General features: G+C 40.0%; 1 protein-coding gene across 1 annotated transcript; it reads right to left on the reverse strand.

Annotated features, from left to right (window-relative positions):
* Positions 1-662: 662 nt before the first annotated feature.
* Positions 663-26170, reverse strand: PPP1R36 (protein phosphatase 1 regulatory subunit 36). Its single transcript, XM_061156882.1, has 11 exons — positions 26078-26170; positions 25203-25267; positions 17483-17569; positions 16509-16606; positions 16343-16409; positions 14322-14420; positions 9356-9490; positions 4816-4858; positions 4309-4487; positions 4028-4219; positions 663-3480 (listed from the first exon to the last, which is right to left on the reverse strand). The coding sequence occupies exons 1-11, from the start codon at positions 26141-26143 to the stop codon at positions 3297-3299; spliced, it is 1215 nt and encodes a 404-aa protein (XP_061012865.1). The 5' UTR covers positions 26144-26170; the 3' UTR covers positions 663-3296.
* Positions 26171-27276: the final 1106 nt, after the last annotated feature.

The raw sequence follows: 27276 nt of genomic DNA on the forward strand, positions 1-27276 counted from the left end.
ACACACTGTCTTTCTCAACTGGAGGCTCCTGTTTAGTGCCACCCAGTCCCCACAACATCAATTTCAAAATCTGAACGCTACTGATTCCCCTGGAAAAATGACAAGTGTGAGTGAAAGTCGCTCAGTTGTGTCCGACTCTTTGCCACCCCATGGACTATAGAGTCCATGGAATTCTCCAGGCCAGAATACCAGAGAGGGTAGCCTTTCCCTTCTCCAGAGGATCTTCCCAACCCAGGGATCAAACCCAGGTCTCCTGCATTGCAGGTGGATTCTTTACCAACTAAGCTATGAGGGAAGCCCGATTCCCCTGGAAGTGAGGGCTGTAGCGATCTATTGATCTGTCCTCAAAGGGCACTTGGATTTCTCTCTTTGAAGGTCTAACTCATTCAGTGTTGTATCACTAGCAGGCACGTGTTTTACTGATCCTCTCTTGACTACTCAGACCAGAGGATATGGTCTCCGTCTTGATGATCTTTTTTCCTTACATAAACCAGCACAAGGCTGTGGATAGAGCAAGGGCTAGAAACATAAGTTTCTTTAAATAAACAAATGAAAAAAATGAATGAAATGTACAGGCTAAAAGGCCTTTAAATGAGTCAGATGTACTTTATATCCCAATGCCAATAATAATATAGCCATAGAAAGAGATTTAATGTTAAAAATATTTTATTTTGCCTTTTTATGGTATTTTGTTTTCAGATGTACCAATTACTCTCTCTCATAAAACAAAAAGGAACTCAAAAATGAAGAAACAGAATGTTCTTCTGTTATGTCTTACTCTTTGAGACTGCAGCACACCAGGCCTCCCTGTCCCTCACCATCTCCCAGAGTTTACCCAAGTTCATGTCCATTGCATCGGTGATGCTATATAAGCATCTCATCCTCTGCCTCCCTCTTCTACTTTACCTTCAATCTTTCCCAGAATCGGGGACTTTTCCAGTGAATTGGCTCTTGACATCAGGTGGCCAAAGTATTGGAGTTTCTGCATCAGTCCTTCCAATGAATTTTTAGGGTTGATTTTCTTTAGGATTCACTGGTTTGATCTCCTTGCTGTCCAAAGGACTCTCAAGAGTCTTCTCCAGCATCACAGTTCAAAAGCATCAATTCTCTTAAGGTGCTCAGCCTTCTTTATGATCCAACTCTTACATCCTTACATAACTACTACAAAGACCAAAGCTTTGACTATATGGACCTTTGTTGACAAAGTGATGTCTTTGCTTTTTTTCTTTTCCTTTGCTTTTTAATACACTATCTATGTTTGTCATAGCCTTCTTTCCAAGAAGCAAGGGTCTTTTAATTTCTTGGCTGCAGTCACCAGCCTGTGATTCTGGAGCCCAAGAAGGAAAAAATCTGTCACTACTTCCACTCTTTCCCCTCTACTTGCCATGAAGTGATGGGACCAGATGCCATGATCTTTGTTTTTTTTATGTTGAGTTTTAAGCCAGCTTTTTCACTCTCCTCCTTTACCCTCATCAAAAGGCTCTTCAGTACCCCTTTCTGCCATTAGAGTGGTATCATCTGCATATCTGAGGTTGTTGATATTTCTCCCAGCAATCTTGATTCCAGCTTGTAACTCATCCAGCCCAATATTTTGCATGATGTACTCAGCATATAAGTTAAATAAACAGAGTGACAATATTCAGCCTTGTCATACTCCTTTCCTAATTTTGCACCAGTCTGTTGTTCCATGTAAGGTTCTAACTGTTGCTTCTTGACCTGCATACACGTTTCTCAGTAGCCAGGTCAAAATGATCTGGTATTCCTACTCTTTAAAAACCTCCCACACTTTGCTGTGAACCATACAGTCAAAGGCTTTCGTGTAGTCAATGAAGCAGAAGTAAATGTTTTTGGGGAATTCCCTTGCTTTCTCTATGAGCCAACAAATGTTGGCAATTTGATCTCTGCCTTTTCTAAACCCAGCTTGTACATTTGGAAGTTCTCCATCCAAGTACTGATGAAGCCTAGCTTGAAGGATGTTGAACATAACCTTACCAGCATGGGGCTTCCCTGGTAGCTCAGTTGGTAAAGAATCCTCCTCCAATGCAGGAGACCCCAGTTCAATTCCTGGGTCAGGAAGATCCCCTGGAGAAGGGATAGGCTACCCACTCCAGTATTCTTGGACTTCCCTTGTTGGCTCAGCTGGTAAAGAATCCGCCTGCAATGCAGGAGACCTGCGTTTAATCCCCGGGTTGGGAAGATTCCCTGGAGAAGGGAAAGGCTACCCACTCCAGTAATCTGGCCTGGAAAATTCCATGTACTGTACAGTTCATGGGGTGGCAAAGAGTTGGACATGACTGAGTGACTTTTACTTTCTTTCACTTTACTAGCATAGGAAGTGAGCCCAGTTGTCTGGTGGTGTGGTGGCTCAGATGGTAAAGAATCTGCCTCCAATGTAGGAAACCCAGGTTCGATCCCCAGGTTGGGAAGATCCCCTGAAAAAGGGAATGGCAAGTCACTCCAGCACTCTTGCCTGGAAAATTCCCTGGACGGGGAGCCTGGCGGGCTATAGTCCATGGGGTCACAAAGAGTTGGACATGACGAAGCAACTTTCACTTTTGAACATTTTTTAACACTGCCCTTCTTTGGAATTGGGAAGAAAACTGACATTTTCCAGTCCTGCGGCCACTGCTGAGTTTTCTAAATTTGCTGACATACTGAGTGCAGCACTTTAACAGCATGTTTTAGGATTTTAAATAGCTCAGCTGGAATTCCATCACTTCCACTAGCTTTATTGGTAGTAATGCTTCCTAAGGCCCACTTGACTTCATACACCAGGATGTCTGGCTCTAGGTGAGTGACCACACCATCATGGTTATCTGGGTCATCAATACCTTTTTTGTACAGTTCTTCTGTGTATTCCTGCCACCTCTCCTTAACCTCTTCTACCTCTGTTAAGTCTTTACCATTTTTGTCCTTCATCATGCCCATCCTTGCATGAAATGTTCCTTTGATGGCTCCAATTTTCTTAGAGATCTCTAGTCTTTCCCATTTTATTGTTTTCTTCTACTTCTTTGCATTGTTCATTGAGCAGTATAAAAAGGCAAATGTCCTAATACATTACTCTAAACAGTCATGTAAAGCCAAGAAAGTAAATAATTAACAAAACAAACTATTAAATATAGCAAAATGAGCTTTTCAAAAGCTTCCTAGAATTCTTTAGTCTACTGTTGAACTTTTAGCAAAATAATTTGGATAAGTTTTAAAGTTTAATAATAAACATTAGTCTTATATAAGTGATTAAGTCAAAGTAGTTTACTTCAAATATAAGAATTAACTACAGAAGTGGAATGTATAGATTATTTAGGGAATGTTGTTTGAGAGGACAGTGTTCTCATGACTAAGTCCAGTGTATCCTGAATCCTCAAGTTATTTCTTTCTATCAGGGAAGACGATTTCCCAGACTTCATGCTTTCTTCTGGATCAAGGGGGATAAGGGTATGGGGGTTGAACTGACATCGAGGCTCCCCCAAGATGCCAACTCTGTGGAAAGAATTATTGGTATAGATGAATCTTTGCTGAGGTCAAAGACTAAGGCACAACTAAGGTTGTGCTTCGTATGTGTATAAAGCTAAGACTGACACACACACACACACACACACACACACACAGATTTATGCACCTATTACTTTTTTTAAGCTTTCCCTATTTCTATGAACCACCACTGTAGTCTTAAATATGGGTCCAAAAACTTGACACCGAGCAAGATTTTGTACCACATTTCCCAAAGATTATTCTTCTAATGGGAAAACCTCAGTCTTACAAAGTCTGCTACTCACTTCACCAAATTAAAACTGTTTGAAGTCTAGTATAACTTTCTAGTTTTTTCTAGCCTAGATGCGTATACCAAGGGCTGATTTGGAAAGAAAACAGGTGGACAGGAGCCAGGGATGGTGGGAAGACTGTGTTTCCACCTTTTTTCAACTTTCTGGCAGAAGCACTGTGTCTGAGCCCCTGCCCCTCCTGGGTCCCAACTAGGAAGCCACACACAACTCTCCGTCTCTCCTTCCTCTCCCCTGGGGCCACTTACATTGGCATGTGCAAAGAGTCCAGAGTTTCCCTGGGCTCTTGCATCTGGGCTGGGAATTTCGTGCCTATTTGACGGTACTTTTTCTCAGAGACATTCTGAGCTTTTTCTCTGAGAGAGGGCAGCAGAGTGGACATGACTGGAGAGCGCATGTGAATGGCTTTTTTAATCGCTGGGCGTTTTGCCATCATTCTCCTGGCAGGGAGAAGCAGGGATGACATTTAGGTCACATCATCCTGTTTTCTAGCAACGCCCTTGAACTTAGGAGAGTCAAAAGGTCATACCTGAATTGTACAAAAGTCATGCGCTTCTTTTCCCCTCCTGACTCTTCATCCTCGCGCTTCCTTCGAGGAATGTTGAACATGTTGGAACGAAAGAGCCTTCCTATTTCTTCCTCAATCTCTGTGAAGTGTTGACGTCGGAAGACAATCCAGGCTACGTATGTACAGAATGTATAAAAGGACTACGACAGAAGACAGACAAGAATCACAGTCCACAGCAATGACATGAAAAATGACATGGGAAACTCCTGTCTATGGAACACCGCTAAGGAGACACAAACCAAGATGACCCACTCTCTCCACATGCCTGAAGAGCTGTTGGAACTTATACACGTACTCACTTTTGCAGGAGGAAAATCAGACCAAAGATTTAAGGAATGGCACACAGCTTATTAGGATCCTTTTTAGAAGATATTTACTAAAAATATGTGCCTGAAAAGTAACTATTGGTTATTGCTATACTTCATGTTTCATGTCAAAGAGCAGAGTCCCCAAAGGTAAGTAACTCACCTCAAAGAATTTCCAGTCTTTTTGTGTATCTGATATTTTTCCCCTGAAATAAAACAAATCACAACTATAGGTTAAAAGGGAAGTTCAATATTTCAGTGATCTAGGCAATCCTTTATCTTCAAAAGGGCTCTTTGCAGATTATTACCAATGATCTCATAACTATTTACTCACATAAATGATATCAAAAAGGCACTGTGAATGAGTGCCAATGTCTTTTTCTTCAACTTCCGAGGTTACCCAGCTCAAAACCCCTAGTGTTTGGTTAATCAATATATCCTGTGATAAACCATAATGGAAAAGAACATGAAAAATGATGTTTATGTGACTGAATCACTTTGTACAGCAGAAATTAACACAACATTGTAAATTAACTACACTTTATTAAAAAAAATAAAGTGGGACTCATAGAAAAAGCTAAAATAAATTAATAGAAATTCAAGATATACATAATGAGTATAAATTCAGGATAAACAAGCCAGCGAGGAAATGTATTCTTCCAAATATATCTGGTAAAGTGTATGTCCGGGAGGTGAGAAGAGGGAAACAGTGGTGAAGAGGTAACACAAGGTGTAGGCAGGAATGGAAATAAAGAACTAGAGACTGACTTTAAAATAAAGAAAAAAAAAATCTCAAATAGTGGTTATGGCTATTGGATACAAAAAGAGTCAGAAACAAAACAGACACAGGTTGATAAGAGCGTAATCCAGAAGAAATATAATACAACCCACAAATGTGACTTAAAACCTTCTAGGAGTCACAGTAAAAAGAAACAGGTGATATTAATTTTAATAATATACTTATTTTACCCCCAAATATTATCATTTCAATATATAATCAATATTTTAAGTTATCAGTGAGTTATTTTATTCACTTTTAAACTTTTTGTACAGTGCATATTTTATACTTACAGCACATATTAATGTGGATCAGCCACATTCCAAGCACTCAGTAGCCACAGGTGTTAAGTGGCTGCCATGCTGGTCAACAAAGAGGGCTTACATTTACCCGTGAGGGTGAAATCCAAAGGAAAGAGGGGGAAGCCAGGCTGTTGGTAAACTCAGAGACTGTCATGCTCTGTTATGTGGTTTCTTTTTCCTTCCTGCTAAATGAGACTCTTAGCTCTAAACCAAATCATATTTTCAGTCATTCCTGAAGGGGTGTAAAGCCTAGAGCCATGGGGTTCTGGGCTGGGGAGAGAAAAAAAAACTGTGTTCCCACTAGGACCCCTGCTGCCTTAGGTTTAAAAGATGGTCAAGGCCTGCTCTGTACAAGGGAAGAGAAATTTCAAAGGCATGTGCTTGGGGAAGGGAAAGAGGCCTTGGTGCAAGTGACTGAAGGTAAGGGTTGGGAAGAAGGACTTAAAGACGACTTAAGCACCTGAGCTTCAAAGAAACCTCTTTGTCCCCATTCCCATCCCCACCGCCAGTCAGGTGACAGCTGCCCTGAGCGCAGAGGAGGAGGGTATGCCTTCTAGGGTAGAGGTGGGGTTGGAGCCAGAATTGGCCATAACCAAAGATCAAATCCAGTTCTATGGGCTTGTGCCATTTGGAGGTTTTCTCATCTATCCCAGAAAACACAGCACTTTTACTCAACAAGTTCATCAAAATTTTGCTGAAGCTTTTGTAATATCAGGATTTCACAGATGTATTTAGAACAGAAAGACATGTCCTCCTACTTCTCAAGAATCATGAAAGCACTAAATTAACAGCCGCTAAATTATTGGTTCTACTGAAATCTTTATCTCCAGAGATAAACAGCATAAGGTCTTCTAGTCCAACATTAAGTATGCATACATTAGAAAGAAAAGTCAGAAAATACACAGAATAGAAGCTTGTTCACAACAGGAAGAAGTTAAATAATGTTAAAATCAGTTCATAACTCATAACTGGCAAAAACATTGTCCTTATCTTCTCTAAATAAAAACAACCAAAAAGAGCAATACAAACTTCATGCAAGGATACAATCAACACCCATGGCCGATTAACAACTTTTTCTGGTAAAGTCATGTTATAATCTGTTTTACTCAATATCCATTGTTCAGCAATTTGGCCTATATAAAATTTGTTACGTGAATGGGGGTAGTGAGCTAAAAAACTGATTATTCTCCAAAGCAGGTGACATGGCCCACAATGGCAGAAAGACCAACATCTCTAGGTAATGTACTGAGGCAATCACTTGTAAACATGAGTTCTTTTAAAAGTTTGTATAAAAAAGTACAATGTAATAAAAATGTACTTAAAAATGTTTTTTAGAGTGTTCTTTTAACCTTGTTATAGATGGAATGTGTCTTTCCCCCACCCTAATTCATATGTTGAAGCCCTTAAAACCTTTCCAAAGTGGTGATAATTGGAATTGGGGCCTTTGGGGGATAACTGAGTTTAGATGAGGTCAAGAGGATGTGGCCCCATAATGGGATTAGTGTCCTTTAAAGAAGAGGAAAAGATACTAGGAAGCTGTCTAGATTTGTTATATTTTTCCTTTCAACTCCAATTCCAGTTCCTATGGAATATTGTTCTTTACAGCATTGGACTTTACTTTCACCACCAGACAGCCACAACTGAGTTTCTACTTTGGCTTAGCCACTTTATTCCTGATAAATCTAGACAGCATATTAAAAAGCAGAGAAATCACTTTGCTGACAAAGGTCCACATAGTCAAAGCTATGGTTTTTCCAGTAGTCATGCACCGATGTGAGAGTTAGACCATAAAAAAAGCTGAGTGCTGAAGAACTAATGTTTTTGAACTCTGGTGCTGGAGAACACTTTGGAGGGTCCCTTGGACAGCAAGGAGATCAAACCAGTCAATCCTAAAGAAAACCAACCCTGAATATTCATTGGAAGGACTTGCTGAAGCTGAAGCTAGAATACTTTGACCACCTGATGTGAAGAGCTGACTCACTGGAAAAAATCCTGATGCTGGGAAAGATTGAAGGCAAAAGGAGAAGGGGGCAGCAGAGAATGAGATGGTTAGATGGCATCACTGACTCAATGGACATGAATTTGACCAAACTCTGAGAGATAGTGGAGGGCAGAGAAACCTGGCGTGCTACAATCCATGAGATGGCAAAGAGTCAGACATGACTCAGTGACTGAATAACAACAACAAAAAAACAGCGCAAATGAACAAAGTTACTTATATAAAGATATTCAATGTTAAAACAGAAAGCATAAAAACTGAAACTACACAAGTGTACATAAGAGGAATGGTTAAGCAAACTGATACATTATATGACAGAATAACCACAGCGCTATTCAAAGTAGTAGGTGAGATTATATAAGCAGAATACTAGAATAAGGCTCACAGAAAAAATGTGGAACACAAAAAAGTATATACAATACAAATATTTGTATTTTGAAAAATGTGGGGGAATGTGGAGACAAGAGAAATTATGTATTGGGTTCTTTGCCAATAAAGTTTGAAAAAAATTTTAAAAGTCTGACCATGATCAGAGACGGGTCTTGAGCCTATTGTGAAATTAGTACTCAGAGAGGGAGATTTGGGGTTAAGGATTGGAATTTTCTCTCCTGTGATCCCCAACTTTCCTGTGATGTGACAGTTTAAAATTTTAATTATATTAGTTATTATAAACTGTCATCCTAAGGTAAAAAATATCCTTCCACAAATGGGGTCATTTTACTACTCCTACCTTACTCTTACCCACAACTGTTTCTAAAAAACAAGCAGCAGAAGGGTAGAGGACACACCCAATACCCACTTCAACACTGGCCCATCACTCGGCTTCTTACCCAAGGCAGCCAAGTAGCCCTTGCCTGGCAACAGGAAAGCAAGATTTCATTGAGCTGATATAATTTGAGAGAATTTTTTTACTTTTACTGTTCTTACTCTTTTATTTGGAAGATAATTGCTTGATAATATTGTGCTGGTTTCTGCCATACAACAACGTGAATCAGAAGTAAGTATACATATGTCCCCTCTCTCTTGAACGTCCCTCCTCATCCCACCCCTCCAGGTCATCAGAGCACCAGGCTGAGCTCCCTGTGTATACTGCAACTTCCTACTAGCTATCTATTTTACACATGGTAATGTATATGTTTCAATCCTATTCAATCTGAAAGAAACTTAAACCCAAGTGGTAGCAGGTTGTTAAAATACCTGTCACACTAGAAACTAACACAGCATTGTAAATCAACTTTTTTTTTCATTTATTTTTATTAGTTGGAGGCTAATTACTTTACAATATTGTAGTGGTTTTTGTCATACATTGACTTCAATTAGCCATGGATTTACATGTATTCCCCATCCCAATCCTCCCTCCCACCTCCCTCTCTACCCGCTCCCTTGTAAATCAACTTTAATTGAAAGAAAGAAAAAAAAAAAAAATCAGCTGAGATTCTGGGTTTTTTCCTGGACTCACTTGGCTCTCTCCAACACTACATTACATGAGTTTGGGACAGTCTCAGTTGAGCCCACTTATTCTGTACAACAAAGAATAAGCCTTTCTCAAGGGCACCAAAAGTCAAAGTTAAGGGTCATAAGGATGTGGATATATACACAAGTGAAGATCTAAATGGGTGCTTACTTTCCGCAGCTCATGTGATGCTTATCAGGCATTCCCAAGCCCAGGACGAGGACACAGTACTTCTGTGCCAAGTATTTCTGTGCTGCTTCTAACTTACTGATAATCATTTCCATTTCTTTTTTCTCTACAAGGCCTCTGAAAAGAAAAACAAAAATCTGGATTAATTTCTTTTTTCTCTACAAGGCCCCCTGAAAAGAAAAACAATAATCTGGATTAATTTGGTAAATGTCTTTATCAACTAGTGAAAAGTCAGAAGTATAAACTAGTTTGAAAGAAACAGAAGTGAGTCAACACATTTCACTTATCGTTTCTTTTTTTTTATTTGAGCTGGGGCAGAGGAAGGTCCTCCAAGTCCTTGACATTTATCATTGTAATCAGCATCTCCAGTTTATGCCGAATATTATTAATTTATTTATTTTTGGTTGTGCTGAGTTTTTGGTCCTGAACACGGGCTTTCCCTAGTCGCAAAGGGTTACTCTTCCATTGCAGTGTGAGGGTTTCTCATTACATTAGGTTCTCTTGTTGTGGGGCACAGGCTCTGTAGCGTGGGCTCAGTAGTTGTGGCTCATGGGCTTAGTTGCTCTGCAGCCTGAGCGATCTTCCCAGATGAGGGATCAAACCTGTGTCCTCTGCAGTGACAGGGGGATTCCTATCCAGTGTACCACCAGGGAAGTCCTGAGTATTCATTTTTTAAAGATTCTTTATATATTGTGCTATGTACTCTTGAGAGTCCTGAGTGTTCATTGGAAGGATTGAACTCCAATACTTTGGCCACCTGATGCAAAGAGCTGACTAATTTGAAAAGATTCTGATGCTGTGAAAGATTGAGGGCGGGAGGAGAAGGGGCTGAGGATGAGATGGTTGGATGGCATCACGGACTCAATAGATATGAGTTTGAGTAAACTCCAGGAGTTGGTGATGGACAGGGAGGCCTGGCGTGCTTCAGTCCATGGGGTCTCAAAGAGTCGGACACGGCTGAGAGACTGAACTGAACTGATGTACCCTTAATTTTATACACAGACAGTCTTAATTGAGAACAGCTCAAGTAACAAATTCCCTATCCTAGTTTCTGAGGCAGTAAGTAGCCCACTTTCCTGCTGTTTCGCTATAACAGCCATGGAGACTTTCCCACCTTAGCTGCCTGTGGGTTTTCTGACGTTCCTACTACGTTTGGGGGCTCAGTGTTTGAACTACTCAACATTTGTCCACCCTCAGTTCTTTATTTGCTAAAAAGGCACTAGTGAGGAACTACTCTGGGAACTCTGGCATCAATTACAATCACCTTCCTGCTTCCCAGTAAAACATAGCTCCATCCAATTGAATTGCAAATGTACTTTCTAAAAGACAATCCGTTTTTAGGTTATAGCATGTCTGAAGCCTAATTTTAGAAGCTTTGCAGTACAATACAGTAGGAAACAATATTGCCGACAATATATTCCAGTGGTTGCTATTGAAAAATGAAGTGTCACTATCTTGTTTCCTGCCCTTTTGTTTTCAGAAAGATTTAAACCAGATGAAATGCACTTTAAACAACAGGAACAGCATACTGCCCCTTCTGTTGTTAACCACTAGACTAACCACAGGAGGATAAGCTGTGGGGAAAGGGAGTGGGTTTAAGGAGAACATAGAGGTTTCTAAGCACAAAACTTTATCACACATGGTGAGAAGGCCTGTGAGTCATAAGAATAACATGAGCTTCTGCAAAAGATAAAAGTGGGTTCCAACTTTAAATGCCCAAATATCAAATAACCCAACACACACGCTCCCACGAGCACCCCAGTGACCATCACTGTTTCCTGCCTCCCTGTTTCCTTCAGAAGCACCACCTTCAGCTTTTACCTCTACTTTGCCAGATCTGCCAATAGTTAAGCTCTCCTTTCGCTGCTGAAAACAAAGCAAACCAAACAACAATGAAGAAATGGTTTGAAATGTTTAGGCAAATGGTTCTCAAGTCTTAATAGTGTAAAAAATTTCACCTGGGGTATTTGCTAGAAGTCCAAATTTCCAATGCCAACTCCTCTTTCAGATTTTGGTTCCATTAAGTCTGGGTAGAGCCTAGCATTTAAAACAAACCCAGGTATAATCCTCTGGAAAAAAATTTTGGTAATAATTTCAAGTGCCACACAATTAGTCATAAGTTTTTATCCAACAATCTCTCCTGGAAATTTCTTTTTAAAAAATCATCCAAAGTTAGGGGAGAAATGTAACATATGAAGATATCAATGCAATTATTTATGTCTATCAGAAAAACTGGAGACTCCAAAAATATATAAAATGGAGGGATAATAGGAATAGTAATACAGGCTGGAGTAACACAGCCAGTTACTGTTTAAGGACTTGACAAGGATCTAACATATGAGTCCCTGTGGGATTTAAGCCAGGCACCAAAGTCTGTGCCATTATCACTACACTACATTGCTTCTTAACAGGCAGATCTATAAGTCACTAACATACAGTGGCTTGATGGAACGTTATGCCAACATTAAAAATTATAATTATGAAGCTTGTAACAACTTGAAAATACTTATGATGTTTAAAACTGCATACATAATTGAGCCTTTGTTCGGAAGCTGTAAGTCCTAATTACAAATGGATAGCCTTAGCGACAGAAAGCCAATCTGACTAGTGAGGGATGAGAGCACACCAGACAGACAGACTGTGGAGTCAGAGGTGTGCGTTCTGGTCTCAGCTCCACCACTAACTTGGCAGGTAACCTCCAGCTAGCTATTTAAACTCTCTGAGCCTTAGCCTCATCATCGGTAAAATGGGGATAAGGCTTCTTCTTCTGGAATGAGGTCTTTTAGTCATCTAAGATCATCAAAGTGTATCTTTGACATCTTAAGTGTATCTTTGACATCTTTCTATATCTCTTCCCACTCACCTCTCACAGGTTATAGGCTTTCCTTCCAAGTGCCAACCACTAGGTTAGGATAAAATGTATTATCTTATCTAATCTGGACAATAACTGAAAGTGAGTGCTAACTATTATCTCTCTGTTAGACCTCATTATTTTGACTGAAATTAATTTTTAAGTTATGCCCAGATATCTCAGTGTAATTTAATTTGTTTCTATTTTAATAAATAAACCAATCAACTAATGGAAACTTGAAAATGAAGTTATGCTTTTTTAGAATCACACCACAGAACCATTACTTTTAAGGCTTGAATTTTTCAGTCATTCTGTAACTGATTCATTCTATGAAAATATACAAATATCACTGAAAAAAAAGGTGAGTGTTAGTCGCTCAGTTGTGTCTGACTCTTTGCAACCCCATGGACTGTAGCCCCCAGACTACTCACTCTGTCCATGGAATTCTTCAGGCAACAATACTAGAGTGGGTAGCCATTCCCTTCTCCAGGAGATCTTCCCAACCCAGGGATTGAACCCAGGTCTCCTGCACTGCAGGCAGATTCTTTATCATCTGAGCCACCAAGGAACCCCCAACCAAATATTACTGGGTTCTATAATTTTAGTATATTTCAAAAATAACTAAGAAACCTTTCTTTTCTGTTATCTATTCTTATAGCTTAAGAACCGAAACAATGTCTCTGACTTGAGTAGCAATAATCTACAAAATTTGAAAACACCATACAAAATAAAAGCTAATATGCTATCAAAGTCTAATAAATTTCATCTTTGGAAACAGTAAGACTCCTCAAAGTTTCTGAGCCCACGGCTAGCTTGAGCCCCTCTGCTACCATAGAAACACTTCATAATCTCTGGCTGCTCTGCTGGATGTTGCATATTATAATGGCTTTACTGGAGCAGCAATGTTTGAATTATTTATTTGGTTCCTTAGAAAATTGCTATCCCAATACATTCATCTGTCCACAAAATGTTTCTCAGGCTGCTTGTTTATGTGCAAGGATTTTGCATTTTGAAAACATTCCACAGCAACAAACTGATGACTCCTATCCAACATTTCTAAGAGCTAAATCATTGGGTTGGTTCCACATGTACTGGGGAGGGCACTGGGAAAGTTTCATGGCTTGCAAAGGTCACCATGCCTGAGAGGCATTGTTCCGCTTGGGACGCTGAGTTCCCAGATTCTTGCCCTGTATAGCTCTGAGCCACCTCCACCTAAAGTGATTAAATTCTTCATATGTAGCCTAAGAAATCTTGTTTTCTTCTGTAATGCAGAAAATCATTTGGGTCAAACCCGTTAATTTTTTTTAATTCTTGGTTTTTTTAAATTAGATGCTTACAAATGCTTTAGCAAGAACTTTGTAAGCATGAAAAACAGAAATAATATCTATATCCACATTGTTCAATTCCTCTGAATTGAGGAATATTATAAAATAGACCTCATTTCAAAAACTTGCTAAATAAAAGTAAAGTATTTTATTAATAACTTCCTAACATTGACTACAAGTTGGAATGATTATATTTTTGAGTCACTGGATTAAATAAAATACCTTGTTAAAATTAATTTCACCTGTATCTTTTTACAATTTGAAAATATAGCTATCAGAAAAGTTTCAATTACATACATAGCTCTCAAAAGTTGAGCATACTCTTCTATTGGGCAGTGCTGGTCTATATTGTTTGGAATATTTAGTTAACAGAATACCCATCTGAATTATTCAGTGAGCATTAAAACTGGAGAACTCAAAAAAAAAAAAAAAACTGGAGAACTCCTCCCTATAAAATGTTTAATAATAATAAACATTTTATTTTTTATCTTATAAGAGAAATACTAAATAACATTTTATCTTAATAATCCAAGATTTCTCAATTTCCATCATCTCTGTAGCCTACACAAAAGTTAGTTTTAATACTGGCAGTGATAAAGCTTTGAAGTGCACTATGGGGAATTTCCTGGTGGTCCAGCGGTTAGGACTGGTGCTTTCACTGCCAGGGCCCTGGGTTCAGTCCCTGGTGGGGAACTAACATCCTGGAAACCCCGAGGCTCAGCCAGAAATAAATAAATCAATTTTTTTTAATGCACTATAAAATTCTACTTACATCATATAGCTTTTGGGTTTCTTTTCCTGTGAGATTTTTTCCAAGTAATAATATAAGTAGTACAACAATGCCATAAGGAAATTGTCAAGATTCTTATTCCTATGAGGAGATTAAAAGAAAATAATGATAACGTATTTCAATCATGAAGCTAGTCATAAAAAAATACATAGGCACACAACACAAGAAGAAGTAGAAACACATGTCAGCATACCTATCACACAACTAATTTACATTTAAAATTCTATCTACTATAACTGTTGAAGATATAAGAAATCTGACTTTTATAAACAAAACTTTTTAGGAGGTCACAATTGAATTACAATTTTGCTTATCAATTAGTTTTCATTTTTTAAAAGTTTTTATACTATAGGTAACTTTATTGCTTAAAAAATGTACACAAATGTATGAGGTAAAAAGGCTCTCCCCTCATTCTTTAGGTCACCATCTTACTCCTTAGAGGAACCCACTGTTAAGAGTTTGGCATGAATCCATCCTAACCTTTCTAGAGCACAGACAATCACATATAAGGTCCTTCCCTACCAACACACATACATACGCATGAATATATGCCTTAAATTTTTTTCTAACAAATGGGACAATGCTGTATACACAAGTCTTTGAAACTTGCTTCTGTCACTTATCTGTGTAGGATGGACCTCTTTTCCATAATACCATGTACAGATTTTTCTCATTTTTTTCAACAGCTGGATAAAGTATTCTGTAGCTCATAATTTAATCCTATACTGATGGATATTTGGGTTTTTAAAAAATATTATAGACATTGCTGCAGTAATCATTCTCATAGCCACATTTTTTAGTAACTTCCTAGAAGTGAAAATGCTAGGACACAGAATATCTGTACATTAAAGTTTCATATAAGTTTTGCTCTCCAAAAAGATTGCATTGATTTACAGTCCTACATCATGTGCTTTAAAACTAAAAGCCTTTGTTTTCTTTCCAAATATTCTTACAAAATTTTTGCTGCTTCCTTTCTAGCCCCAGATGGAAATGTTTACTGTGGCATGCTTTCCTTAACCATACCTTGAGAGCAAGATGAAGATGAGCAGTGCAGACTTTTTTTTCCACGATATTAATAATTACCTGTCCTAGGCTGGGTTCTCTCAGAAACGTGCATGAAACAGATATGAGAGTAAGTAGTTTACTTGGAAGTGACCAGAGTAAACATCAGTAAGGCAGCGGAGAGGTGAGACAGAAAAGGGGTGCTAACAAGTTCATTATCACTGTGTAGTTCAGTCCCATGGGGGACTCTGGGAGACAGTGCAGAAAACTCAAGAGTTATCCTGACAGGGGGAAGGTGGGCTATTTATCTGCCAACTTTCCCTCCAGCACATCACTGACTGGAGGCTGTTTCTGGGATGCTGACTCCCTAGTGCCCCAAGCTTGCCCTGTAGTCTGGCTGAGGGTGCTCCTGCCATAGAATAAAGAAAGCATCAGGCAGAGACTCTCAGATGTTTGCCATAAATGGTCTTCACTGAATGCTGAGGGAATCTGAGGGCGCTCCCACAGTTCAGGACACCCATTTTCCACTGAGCGGTCGCAAGTGCAGCTGTCACGTGGAGCACCTTCCACGCACAGCTACCTGCGACACCAGGACTTCCAAACTTGTATCTGAGGAAACTGACACTTAGGAAGGACAAGAAGCTCTGCCAGAGTCACACACCTAGTACTTGGGGCTGCCAGACTTAACTAGTGGAGAACACTGATCTTCAGTAAGTGAGCATACCCTTTTTTTTTGTGAGCATATCCTTTAACTAACATACACACAGTGCATACTTGCTGGAACTCTGACAATATGCTCTCCATACTCCTTGACTTTATTTTGGGCTCCTGTGACCTGACTTTTTCTCCCTTTGGTCTCAGTCTTTGAAACAGAATCCTGAGAGGATGGCTAGCATAGAGCCAGCTCTTTCTCCTAAACTCAGATTTTTCATCATTTATCAGATGGAATGACTTCAAAATAAAAGATAAAAGATCTAAAATGTCTCACAAGCATTACATACCTCATAAATGTTGTAAAGGAACAGATACGCGGCATCTCAGTATCTTGTAGTAAAAGCAAAGCCACAACTGAAGGGAGAGAAGATGGACAGTTGAAAGAGGAACAAACTGCTGCCTTAGAGGCTGATACCAGGGAACACATGTAAGGGTGATGACACAGTTACTCACATTTAGCATCGTGGAGTGTAACGTTGCCCTGCTGACTCCGTTTCTCCAAGCCTCTGGGTGACTTATCATCTCTTAGAGCAAACCGTTTATCTGTCAACCTGTTAGGGGACATGACAGTCTCTAGCAGTGCTTTAAAAAAAATTTTTTTTTTTTAATTTTTGGCTATGCTGGGTCCTTGTTGCTGCAAGGGGTTTTCTGGTTGCACAAGCAGGGGCTACTCTTTAGTTGCGGTGAGCAGGTTTCCCATTGCCAGGGCTTCTTTCGTTGGGGACCACAGGCTCTAGGGCACCTGGACTTCTGCAGTTGCAGCACATGGGCTCAGTAGATATGGCTCCCAGGCTCTAGAACACAGGCTCAACAGCTGTGGGACATGGGCCTAGCTGCTCCACAGCATGTGGGATCTCCCCGGATCAGGGATGGAACTCGAATCTCCTGCACAGCAGGTGGAGTCTTTACCACTGAATCCCCAGGGAAGCCCTTTAGTAGTCCTTTGAAAGGTTTTAGTTGTATTTAATCTATCCTGAGGCACAGAAAGTATTTACTATAAAGTAAGAAGACCCTGAGTGTTATGCGTGGGTTTCATTTAATGTAGGATCATTTTGGAATATATTTTATTAAACATTGTATATACTATGCTAGGGATAGGAGGGCATACTGCCTGACATAAAATGAAAATATCAATTTCACCCAAAATAGAACATTTAGCTCTTCTATTTTTGGCACATCTATCCTTTTCAATTCTTTTTAAAAGTATAAGAAGCTGAAAATTCATTTGTAGCCAAATTATCACAAGGATACACTGGGATGACTAGCTCCCATCATAATTGTGAAATAGTGCATGTTCTTTCCTTGATGCGTATTTACATTTCAACTTAAGATGATGGGAGTGATATTTTCTTAAGAGTTTGTAGAGGCTTAAGCCATTCTGCTAAGAGGCACTATTAGCAACACTGCCATGGTGGTAGTTAAGCTACCTGTCTGAAGCTGGACCATCAATTTCAACAAAGTGAACTGCTTTGCCTTTCTTTCCTCTTTCCTTGAGTTCTACTGCAGGTGTAAAACTGTAATAGAAATGAGAAAATTAGGAACTTCATCTTTTCTTGGGAGAAACTAATCAGAGCATTGCCATGGCTCATGGAACCTTAGGACTGATACGTATTGTGTGTCCTGGAGAGAATCGGAGGCACATCCACACCTAATCCATGTATTCACATGTGGAACAACCACCTAGGAAAAAATGAAAAAATCAGACTTTGTATTCAGCATCTACATATCACTAGACCCCAGAATATCACCATAAACAAAACATTTCATCTGAAAATCCAGCTGTAACTTTACAAGAAATAGAAGGCTTGTGATCAATTTGGAAGGATTTTTTTTGATTTACTGAGTACTTGTTATGTGCAAAGTGCTTCTAAGTATGATATCATTCAATCCTCACAGCAACTCTATGAGGAAAATATTACTAATGTCACAATTTGTCCATTATGAGAAAGACTGAATTTTAGAAGGAGATCAGGTAAACTGACCAAGATCACTTAGCAAGTGCCAGAGCCAGAACTGGAGCCAGTTCTCTAGCTACAGAGCCATGTGCTTACCCACCAGGCAGTCCTGCCTCCCGAGCAGGACTCAGTTGTCATCGCTGTGGACTCTTCTAAAAGCTTGATTATCTCTAAGAAGGTTTCAGGACCTTTACGTAACTCAGGGTTTCTTAGACTCTTTAGTTTTTGTACAACCATTATTGAGCAGTAATGGGCCTAACTAACAATGGACCACAATTAAGCAACAATAAATATATACTGAGGCCATACTCTGTGTCAGGCATTGCTGTAATATCAAAAATAAGTGTTGTCTGACAAGGGTGTCCACTTTCACTACTATTATTCAACATAGTTTTGGGAGTCCTAGCCACAGCAATCAGAGAAGAAAAAGAGATAAAAGGAATCCAGGTTGGAAAAGAAGAAGTAAAGCTCTGTTTGCAGGTGACATGATACTGTACATAGAAAACCCTAAAGATAGTATCAGAAAATTACTTGAGCTAATAGTGATTTTAGCAAAGTTGCAGGATACAAAATCAATACACAGAAATCATTTGCATTTTCTATATACTAACAATGAAAAATCAGAAAGAGAAATTAGGAAATCAATCCTATTCAACATTGCAACAGAAAGAATTAAATATCTAGGAATAAACTTACCTAAGGAGACAAAAGAATTGTACATAGAAAATTATAAGACACTGATGAAAGAAATCAAAGATGACATCAACAGATGGAGAGATATTCCATGTTCCTGGGTAGGAAGAATCAATATTGTGAAAATGACTATACTACCAAATGCAATCTATAGATTCAATGTGATCCCTATCAAATTACTAATGGTATTTTTCACAAAACTAGAACAAAAAGTTTCACAATTCATATGGAAACACAAAAGACCCCAAATAGCCAAAGCAGTCTTGAGAAAGAAGAATGGAGCTGGAAGAATCAACTTTCCTGACTTCAGGTTACACCACAAAGCTACGGTCATCAAGACAGTATGGTACTGGCACACAAACAGAAATACAGACCAAAGGAACAAGATAGAAAGCCCAGAAATAAACCTATGCACCTATGGGTACCTTATTTTTGACAAAGGAGGCAAGAATATACAATGGGGTAAAGACAGCCTCTTCGATAAACGGTGCTGGGAAAACTGAACACACATGTAAAAGAATGAAATTAGAACACTTCCTAACACCATACACAAAGATGAACTCAAAATGGATTAAAGACCTACAGGTAAGACTAGAAACTATAAAACTCTTAGAGGAACACATAGGCAGAACACTCGATGACATAAATCAAAGCAAGATTCTCTATGACCAACCTCCTAGAATAATGACCCACCCCCTAGAATAGAAATATGACCCACCCCCTAGAATAATGGAAATAAAAGCAAAAATAAACAAGTGGGACCTGATTAAACTTATAAGCTTTTGCACAGCAAAGGAAACTATAAGCAAGGTGAAAAGACAACCCTCAGAATGGGAGAAAATAATAGTAAATGAAACAACTGACAAAGGATTAATTTCCAAAATATACAAGCAGCTCATACAACTCAATGCCAGAAAAACAACCCAATCAAAAAGTGGGGGAAAGACCTAAACAGACATTTCTCCAAAGAAGACATACAGATGGCTAACAAAGACATGAAAAAATGCTCAACACTGCTCATAATCAGAGAAATGCAAATCAAAACCACAATGAGATATCATCTCACACTGGTCAGAATGGCCATCATCAAAAAGTCTACAAACAATAAATGCTGGACAGGGTGTGGAGAAAAAGGAATGCTCTTGCACTGTTGGGGGGAATGCAAATTGATACAGCCACTATGGAAGACAGTATGGAGATTCCTTAAAAAACTAGGAATAAAATCACCATATGACTCAGCAATCCCACTCCTAGGTATATACCCTGAGGAAACCAAAATTGAAAAAGACACATGTATCCCATTGTTCATTGCAGCACTATTTACAATAGTTAGAACATGGAAGCAACCTAGATGTCCATCGACAGATGAATGGATAAAGAAGTTGTGGTACATATACACAATGGAATATTACTCAGCCATAAAACAGAACACATTTGAGTCAGTTCTGATAAGGTGGATGAACCTAGAACCTATTATACAGAGTGAAGTGAGTCAGAAAGAGAAAGATAACTATCATATTCTAACACACATACACGGAATCTAGAAAAATGGTACTGAAGAATTTATTTACAGGGCAGTAGTGGAGAAACAGACACAGAGAATAGACTTATGGACATGGGGAGAGGGGAGGAGAGGGTGAGATGAATGGAAAGAGTAACATGGAAACTTACATTACCATGTGTAAAATAGATAGCCAAAGGGAATTTGCTGTGTGGCTCAGGAAATTCAAACAGGGGCTCTGTATCAACCAAGAGGGGTGGGATGCGGTGGGAGATGGAAGGGAGGTTCAAAAGGTGGGGGGGTGTATATGTATACCTATGGCTGATTCATGTTGAGGTTTGACAGAAAACAACAAAATTCTGTAAAGCAATTATCCTTCAATAAAAAGATAAATTAAAAAAAAACCATTGTCTGATTACAGTCAATGCACAGACTCTCAGGATTATTAGGAAATGCTTAATAGGAAAACAGAAAAAAGTGTTTTAAAGATCAGCAGGATGCAGTTCCTGCCTTATAAAGAATGCACTTTCTAAGAGAATTGTGGTGTCTACCAAATACATTAGTTTGGCAGCCATTGTAGATTATGATGTTTATTTTTCTGCCTGAAATAATGCCACACTTATAACATGACTTAGAAGCTTAATCTCTGCCCACAGTTACAGGTCTCTTTGTTAAGTTTAAGTGTAGATACAGTACATAGCAGCACTTTTCCCCAGACTAATCATTCTCTAAGCATGAACATACACTCTTATCATCTCCTTGTCAACATAAGTTTTGAAACAACTTCCTTTACATTTTTTCTGGCATTGGTTGCCCACAGTCATAATTTTAGAGAAATACCTCCCATGGGAATAATAAAGTTAATCAGTTTGGTACTTTCTTCTTCCAGGAGTTTTTGCCAACATCCTGGCAATATTCAGAGTGAAAACTAGGTTAGAATCTAAAAGCATGTATATACTTTTAGATATGTCACCTCAAGGGAACGACTTTTTTCTTTTTTTTCAGAACATTGGCACCAAGTTGGTTAGTGGATGATTCCTGAACTTTTCATTCTTTCTTGTCCTCTTCTTATCACTGGTCTCCATGGATTGGGTATTTAGGGGGAGGGTGTGCTGAAATACTGAGGGAATGGTGAGAAAAAAAGAAGTGAAAGGATACAAAATGGTGATAGTGGCTATCTCCAGAGAGAGATGGGGATTGGATAGGACAGAGAGGTGGTGTGGTGATGAAGAGAGCTGTATGCTTTTGTATTATTTGAGGTTTTTTTTTTTTTTTTGTAATAACAAGAATTTGTGTCGTGTGCATGCTGTCATGTCTGACTCTTTGTGACCTTTGGACTGTAGCCTTCTTTTAGGCTCCTCTGTCCATGGGATTTCCCAGGCAAGAATACTGGAGTAGACTGCCATTTCCTCCTCCAAGAATAAAAAGAATGTACTGATATATAACCCACGTACCTTAAAAAATGTTGATAGAGGTATAGAGGAAGTGGTGTGGTCAATACATTCTATTGACAGACCATTTAGTCTTTAACAAGATGGTCAACTCCCCTAAACATTCAGACATTTTCTAACAGCTCTGTGAAGTCCATTCTGCTTGCTGGATATCTAATGTGCAGCATTAATATTAATATAACCACCCTGTATAAGAACACAAAGCTGTTTTCAGTTTTCCCTTGGACCATCAAAGTGTTTTGGGCACTTATAAGCCATTGGCTGTTAATTCTCCCCCAAGGCTAAAGAAATTTCAGGTCACCAGCCCTTCCCATGGTTTCTCTTCTCTAGAAAATGAGAGAATATAGAAACACCCAATCTCAGTTAATATCAAATGAAACTGCTTCCCTCCTAACCTTGTTTCAGATCCATCTCTACAATTCAACATTTCTTCCCCTATTAGTTTGCCTGAGTTAAACTGGAGATGAGAGAGCCTTATGATAAGGAAAAGGACACATTTGGGATCTTACAGTTCAGGTCTGTGAACTAAGTCAAGTGAACTTAGAATTATAAAGTCATAAGACCATAGAATTTGGGGTTAGAGGACATCAAAAAAATCATCCAGTACATGGATGTCATTTTACTGATGGAGAACTAAGGCTCAGAGAGACTGACCATGTCTCAGCATTTGGAACTTGTGGCAGTGCATGCCCTTAGCCAACAGTCTGACATTTACTGCTAAACCTTCATCTTTATTTTTATGACCTCTGGACACATAACACCTTCCCACACTTGTCTGAGTGGTTTTTAACTTGACTAAAGTCATCCTCTGGTTCAGATGGTGAGATGGATTCCTCCTTGTGAGTGTCCTGCCATAGCTCTGAAAGCAGACTATGCTCACAGTGCTTTTGGAATCACTAAGCAGCAGCACTAGTAATAATTGAAAACTGTCCCTTAAATTGCACCTCTGATTGGCTCCCAAACCACAGTCTGACCTAGATCCATACTTTCTTCCAATCTTCATAGTCCCCCCTTCAATCTGGCAACCTATTTAGACCATGTTGTGTTGATGTGCTTTCCTGATATTTATAGAACAATCATGTCATTTTCCTTTGCCCTGAAACAAATGAGAAAAAAGTCATATTTTCTCCTAGAACTCATCACTAAGATGCAGAGGGTTGGACCACTCTTGGCTTCCACACCAGTTAGAGCTCTTCAGGGGTTACTAGAGTCTTTTCTTAGGCTATGGTGAAAAATAAGTCCAAGGCTTCTGAAGGTATAGTTTCCTGTGCATTCTCAGGGGAGTCCATGACCTTAGCAAAGACTCAGACAGGGGCTGATTCTCTCTCAGCTGGAAGTAGAAGGCACCTGAAACATGAAACGATAGAACTACAGACACTCTGTCAGAGAGATGCATGTCTTGTGGGCCAACTCACCTGTGAATAAAGGTATTCCTTTTTGTAAAAGATACTCTGATGGGGACCATTTTAAAAGTCTTTATTGAATTTGTTACAATATTGCTTCTGTTTTATGTTTGGATTTTTGGCCCCAAGGCATGTGGTATCTTAGCTCCCTGACCAAGGATTGAACCCTTGCTCCTGCATTGGAAGACGAAGTCTTAACCACTGGACAGCCAGGGAAGTCTCCAAGGTATTCCCTCTTTAACAAATAAGAAAGAAATGGGCATGCAAGCTGATGAACTATGCAATGCCCTCATTTACTCCTCAGAAGGCATTATTATTTAATTTTCTGAATAAGGGAACTTATAATTAACAAGGCTAAGTAACTTGACAAATTATGACCACCAAATTAGTAGCAGAACCAGGATTTGAACCCAGGTCTCCCTCCAAACTGCTTTCCATGGTCTTTTTCTTGAGAAATAATGACTACCCTTTCCCTGCCCATTACTGTGTCATTTCATGCATGGAGATAATGGGTATACTGCTATATTCTGATACAGTTATCCTCCTCAGGGTATAATCTGCAAAGGTCAGACAAACTCTGCCTGTGAATAGGGCACTACTTCTCTGAAGGGTAAGAGTCCCAGTGTCATTCATCCAGGAAAGATGCCAGGAACTGCAAGGTGGGGGAGAGGAAAAGGGGTCATCTTCTCTTGACCTGAATCTGAGAGTACCTAGATGTCTGTGAACTCCTGTTGGCTAGTGGGTGTAAAAGGTGGTCTACCTACCCTAGGTGGAGGGAGACCAAAACCATGGAAGAAATTTCCAAGGTCTTAAATTGATGTGATAGAACTTGAACACTCCTGAGATCAAGTTGTTACTTTGCAAAGCAGATTATTTGGGTATATGACACTCCAAATTCCCTCCCACAGCCCCCATGTCCTCAGTACAGTATGCACTTGTTCAGTAGACATTTGGTGAGTGCCTACTCTGTGAAATTCTGGAGATGGCTTCAGGGATGTGAAGATGACTAAGACAGCTCCTGCCACTGAGGGCTTACAGTCTATTGGAGGGAGATACTGTTTAAAGTGGAAAGGACTTTGGCATCAGATAAATCTTGGTTCGAAATGTCATTTCTGCTGTTCTGGCTATGGAACTTTGGCTTAATTGCTTAATCTCCCTGAGCCATGTTTCTTTATCCATGAAGTGGAGAGGAAACATTAGCACTCACTTTTCAAGGCTGTTTTATGAATCAGAAAAATATGCAAATGCCTGGGACATAACAGGTGCATAGCAGATGGTGGCTAGTCTTGTTAGTTTAGCAAAAACACTTTTAATAGAGTCAATATTTTCCCAGTGGAGAATTAAAACTAGTTCTAATCTTCCCTAGTAGCTCAGTTGGTAAAGAATCCGCCTGCAATGCAGGAGAACCTGGTTCGATTCCTGGGTAGGGAAGATCCGCTGGAGAAGGGATAGGCTATCCATTCCAGTATTCTTGGGCTTCCCTTGTGGCTCAGCTGGTAAAGAATCCACCTGCAATGCGGGAAACCTGGGTTTGATTCTTGGGTTGGGAAGATAGGATCCCCTGGAGAAGGGAAAGGCTACCCACTCCAGTATCCTGGCCTGGGTCACAAAGAGTCGGACGTGACTTTCACTTTCTTTCTTCTAATCTAATAATTTTACCTTGTAAAATTTACTGTCTATTGCAGCAGGTATAACATGGTCTCATTAATGTAAAACTCTATTTCTATAACTCAAAAAGCAATTTTATAAAGTAGTTAATAATATAGAGTGTTAACCAAGTAGACCTAGATTTAAAACATCTTAGTCACCTCTGAGTTGTGTGATCTGGCCAAGTCAGTTAGCTTTCCTCAAACTTCTTAGCCCTTTGACATCAGTTTCTTCATATATAAAAGTGGATTAACATGCAGCTGTTTCAAAGGGTTAATAAACTGATTAGCACAGTTTCTGGTACATAGGAAGCAGCTGATAAACGTCATCAGAAAGTGATATCTGGAAGGCTGCCAAAATAGTTATCTCTAGATGGTGAGAGTTCAGGAGACATTCATTTTATTCTTTGTACTCTTCTGTATTGCTTGAATTTTTTTTTACACAAACACATGTAATTTTCATAAAAGCTATAATATAATAAAATTGTTAAAATTTACCTTCTGAATTCAAGTGTTTTGGTTTCATCTTTCCAGTACCACATACCTAATCGCAATCCCAATTGCTGTAAAACGAAATGATTGCAGCAAAAATAATTAAAGGTTCAATTTAAAAGCAACACGTCATAATGAACTTTTAACAATAATTCTATTTGCTCTTTAACGCTATAGAGCCTTAAACTTTCTTTTTTTTTTAACTTGATGCCAGGATTTTATCTTATTATTTCGGGGTGTAGTTTCAGTAAACAGTAAGGAAGGGAGGAAAGTAGGGGAGAAAGGAAGGAAGGGAAGGAACAGCGGAAGGCTAAGAGCCTGCATCACCTCAAGGCTCACCATACCTATTTACCGATTAATTGGGACTTAGACCACAATAAACTGGTGCCCAAGGCGGCCCCAGTCTTTCAGAGAAGTTAAGCACCTGTTGTAACCCTGACCCAGGCCTTCAAAAGCAAGCGAGCGTACTACAGATTCGCGCTCTCCAAGGCTGCGTAGCTACCAGCCCGGAGCCTTTCCTCTCCGGGGGTCCCAGCCGGACCGAGCAGGACTGCTTCCTCCGAGGGTTTCTTATTTCGCAGACAACCCATCAGAGGTGGTGAGGTGGAACTTCCCTACATCTGGATATCAGCGTGGGGAGCCGGAATTCAATTCTGACCGTTTGCTGAACACACCTCCATCATCTGGTTTTCGTAGACCACTTTGCCCAGGTCTCTTCGAGTGCGGCTCGCCCCAGGCTACGGCGGCGCCCCGCCGGGGGAGCGCGGAAGGCAAGGCCGCGGCTCAGCCACCGAGCCCCTTCGGGCGCCGGAGGTGGGCGGGGGCCGCGGGGTTGTCCTTCTACCCGCCGTGGGGTGGGGGTCGGCCGAAGCTGCACTTACATCCGACTGGGCAGAGTGCGAGTCCCACCGCCGCCGCCTCGAATAAAACTCCGGGACAGTGCTCATGGTCTCCAGCGGGCCGCTTCAGAGCGTCGCCTGGAAACCGTGGCTGGGGGCGGGGCCGGGGCTGGGGGCGGGACCCTGCTTCCTACGCCGCGGTGGCTGGTGGGCGTAGCTCCCGCCTCTGCCAACACCCTGGGCTGCGGTGGCGCACTGGCGTCTCATTGCGAAGCTGCCCGAGGGTTTCTTCCTTAGGGGTCAGTTCTTGCCTTCCCACCGAGAAGCCAACCACGTCACTGGCTTTGTTTTTAATTAGAAAAACTAGATTCAGTTCCATAGGGAAGCTCCCTTTGTTCCCAAGTTTGCTAGCACTAAATGAAGTTTAAATCCAGGTTGGAGAAACAAAAAAAATAATCCAGACTGGGACTAAATTAAGTGGGGTGGGGGGGTGGGGTGGCGTGGCGTGAGCGGCCAACCGTGGAAACCGAGGTTTTTGAAACTGGGTTCTGCAGCATAACTAGATGTGGAAGTCAAGTCGTCTGAAGATACCCAAATGATCGGTGTTTGAGGATTCTTAAGGAGCAATGTATGTAAAGCATCACCCTGAAGTAAAGTACTGAGAATTAGTGTGGCTGAAAGCACAGAACCTTGGTTTGTGTCAATGGGTATTCAACAGTGTCTCTCAATTGTGTACAACTCTTTTGCAGCCCCCCATGGACTGTAACCCATTATGCTCCTCCGTCCATGGGATTTCCCAGGCAAGAATACTGGAGTAGGGAGCCATTTCCTTCTCCAGGGGATGGAACCCCCTCTCTCCTGCTTTTACAAGTGGATTCTTAACCACTGAGCAACCTGGGGAAGTCCACGTTCAACTTCATTTCTGCATTTACTTTTCAAACCATGTGTCTCGTAATTTCTTCTTGCAACTGAGTTGATATGCGGATTGTTTGGTATTTTCCCCCTTCTAACACTGATTTAGCACTAAGCAATGCTAAATAACACTAAATGACTGGGAATGCCACATATATTCTGCTTTTGTTTTAGCCCCACAACTTAATTAGCATTAGATAGATGGTCAGTAAATACCTGATTTTATTTTCATATAAACTTTACATTGGTGGGATGATGGGTAACACCCATTTACTAGTTGGTTTCTTTTATTTTTTTCAGCTGCACTCTGCACACATGTGAGATCTTAG

Source organism: Dama dama, chromosome 12 (assembly GCF_033118175.1).
Source record: "Dama dama isolate Ldn47 chromosome 12, ASM3311817v1, whole genome shotgun sequence".
Taxonomy (NCBI): domain Eukaryota; kingdom Metazoa; phylum Chordata; class Mammalia; order Artiodactyla; family Cervidae; genus Dama; species Dama dama.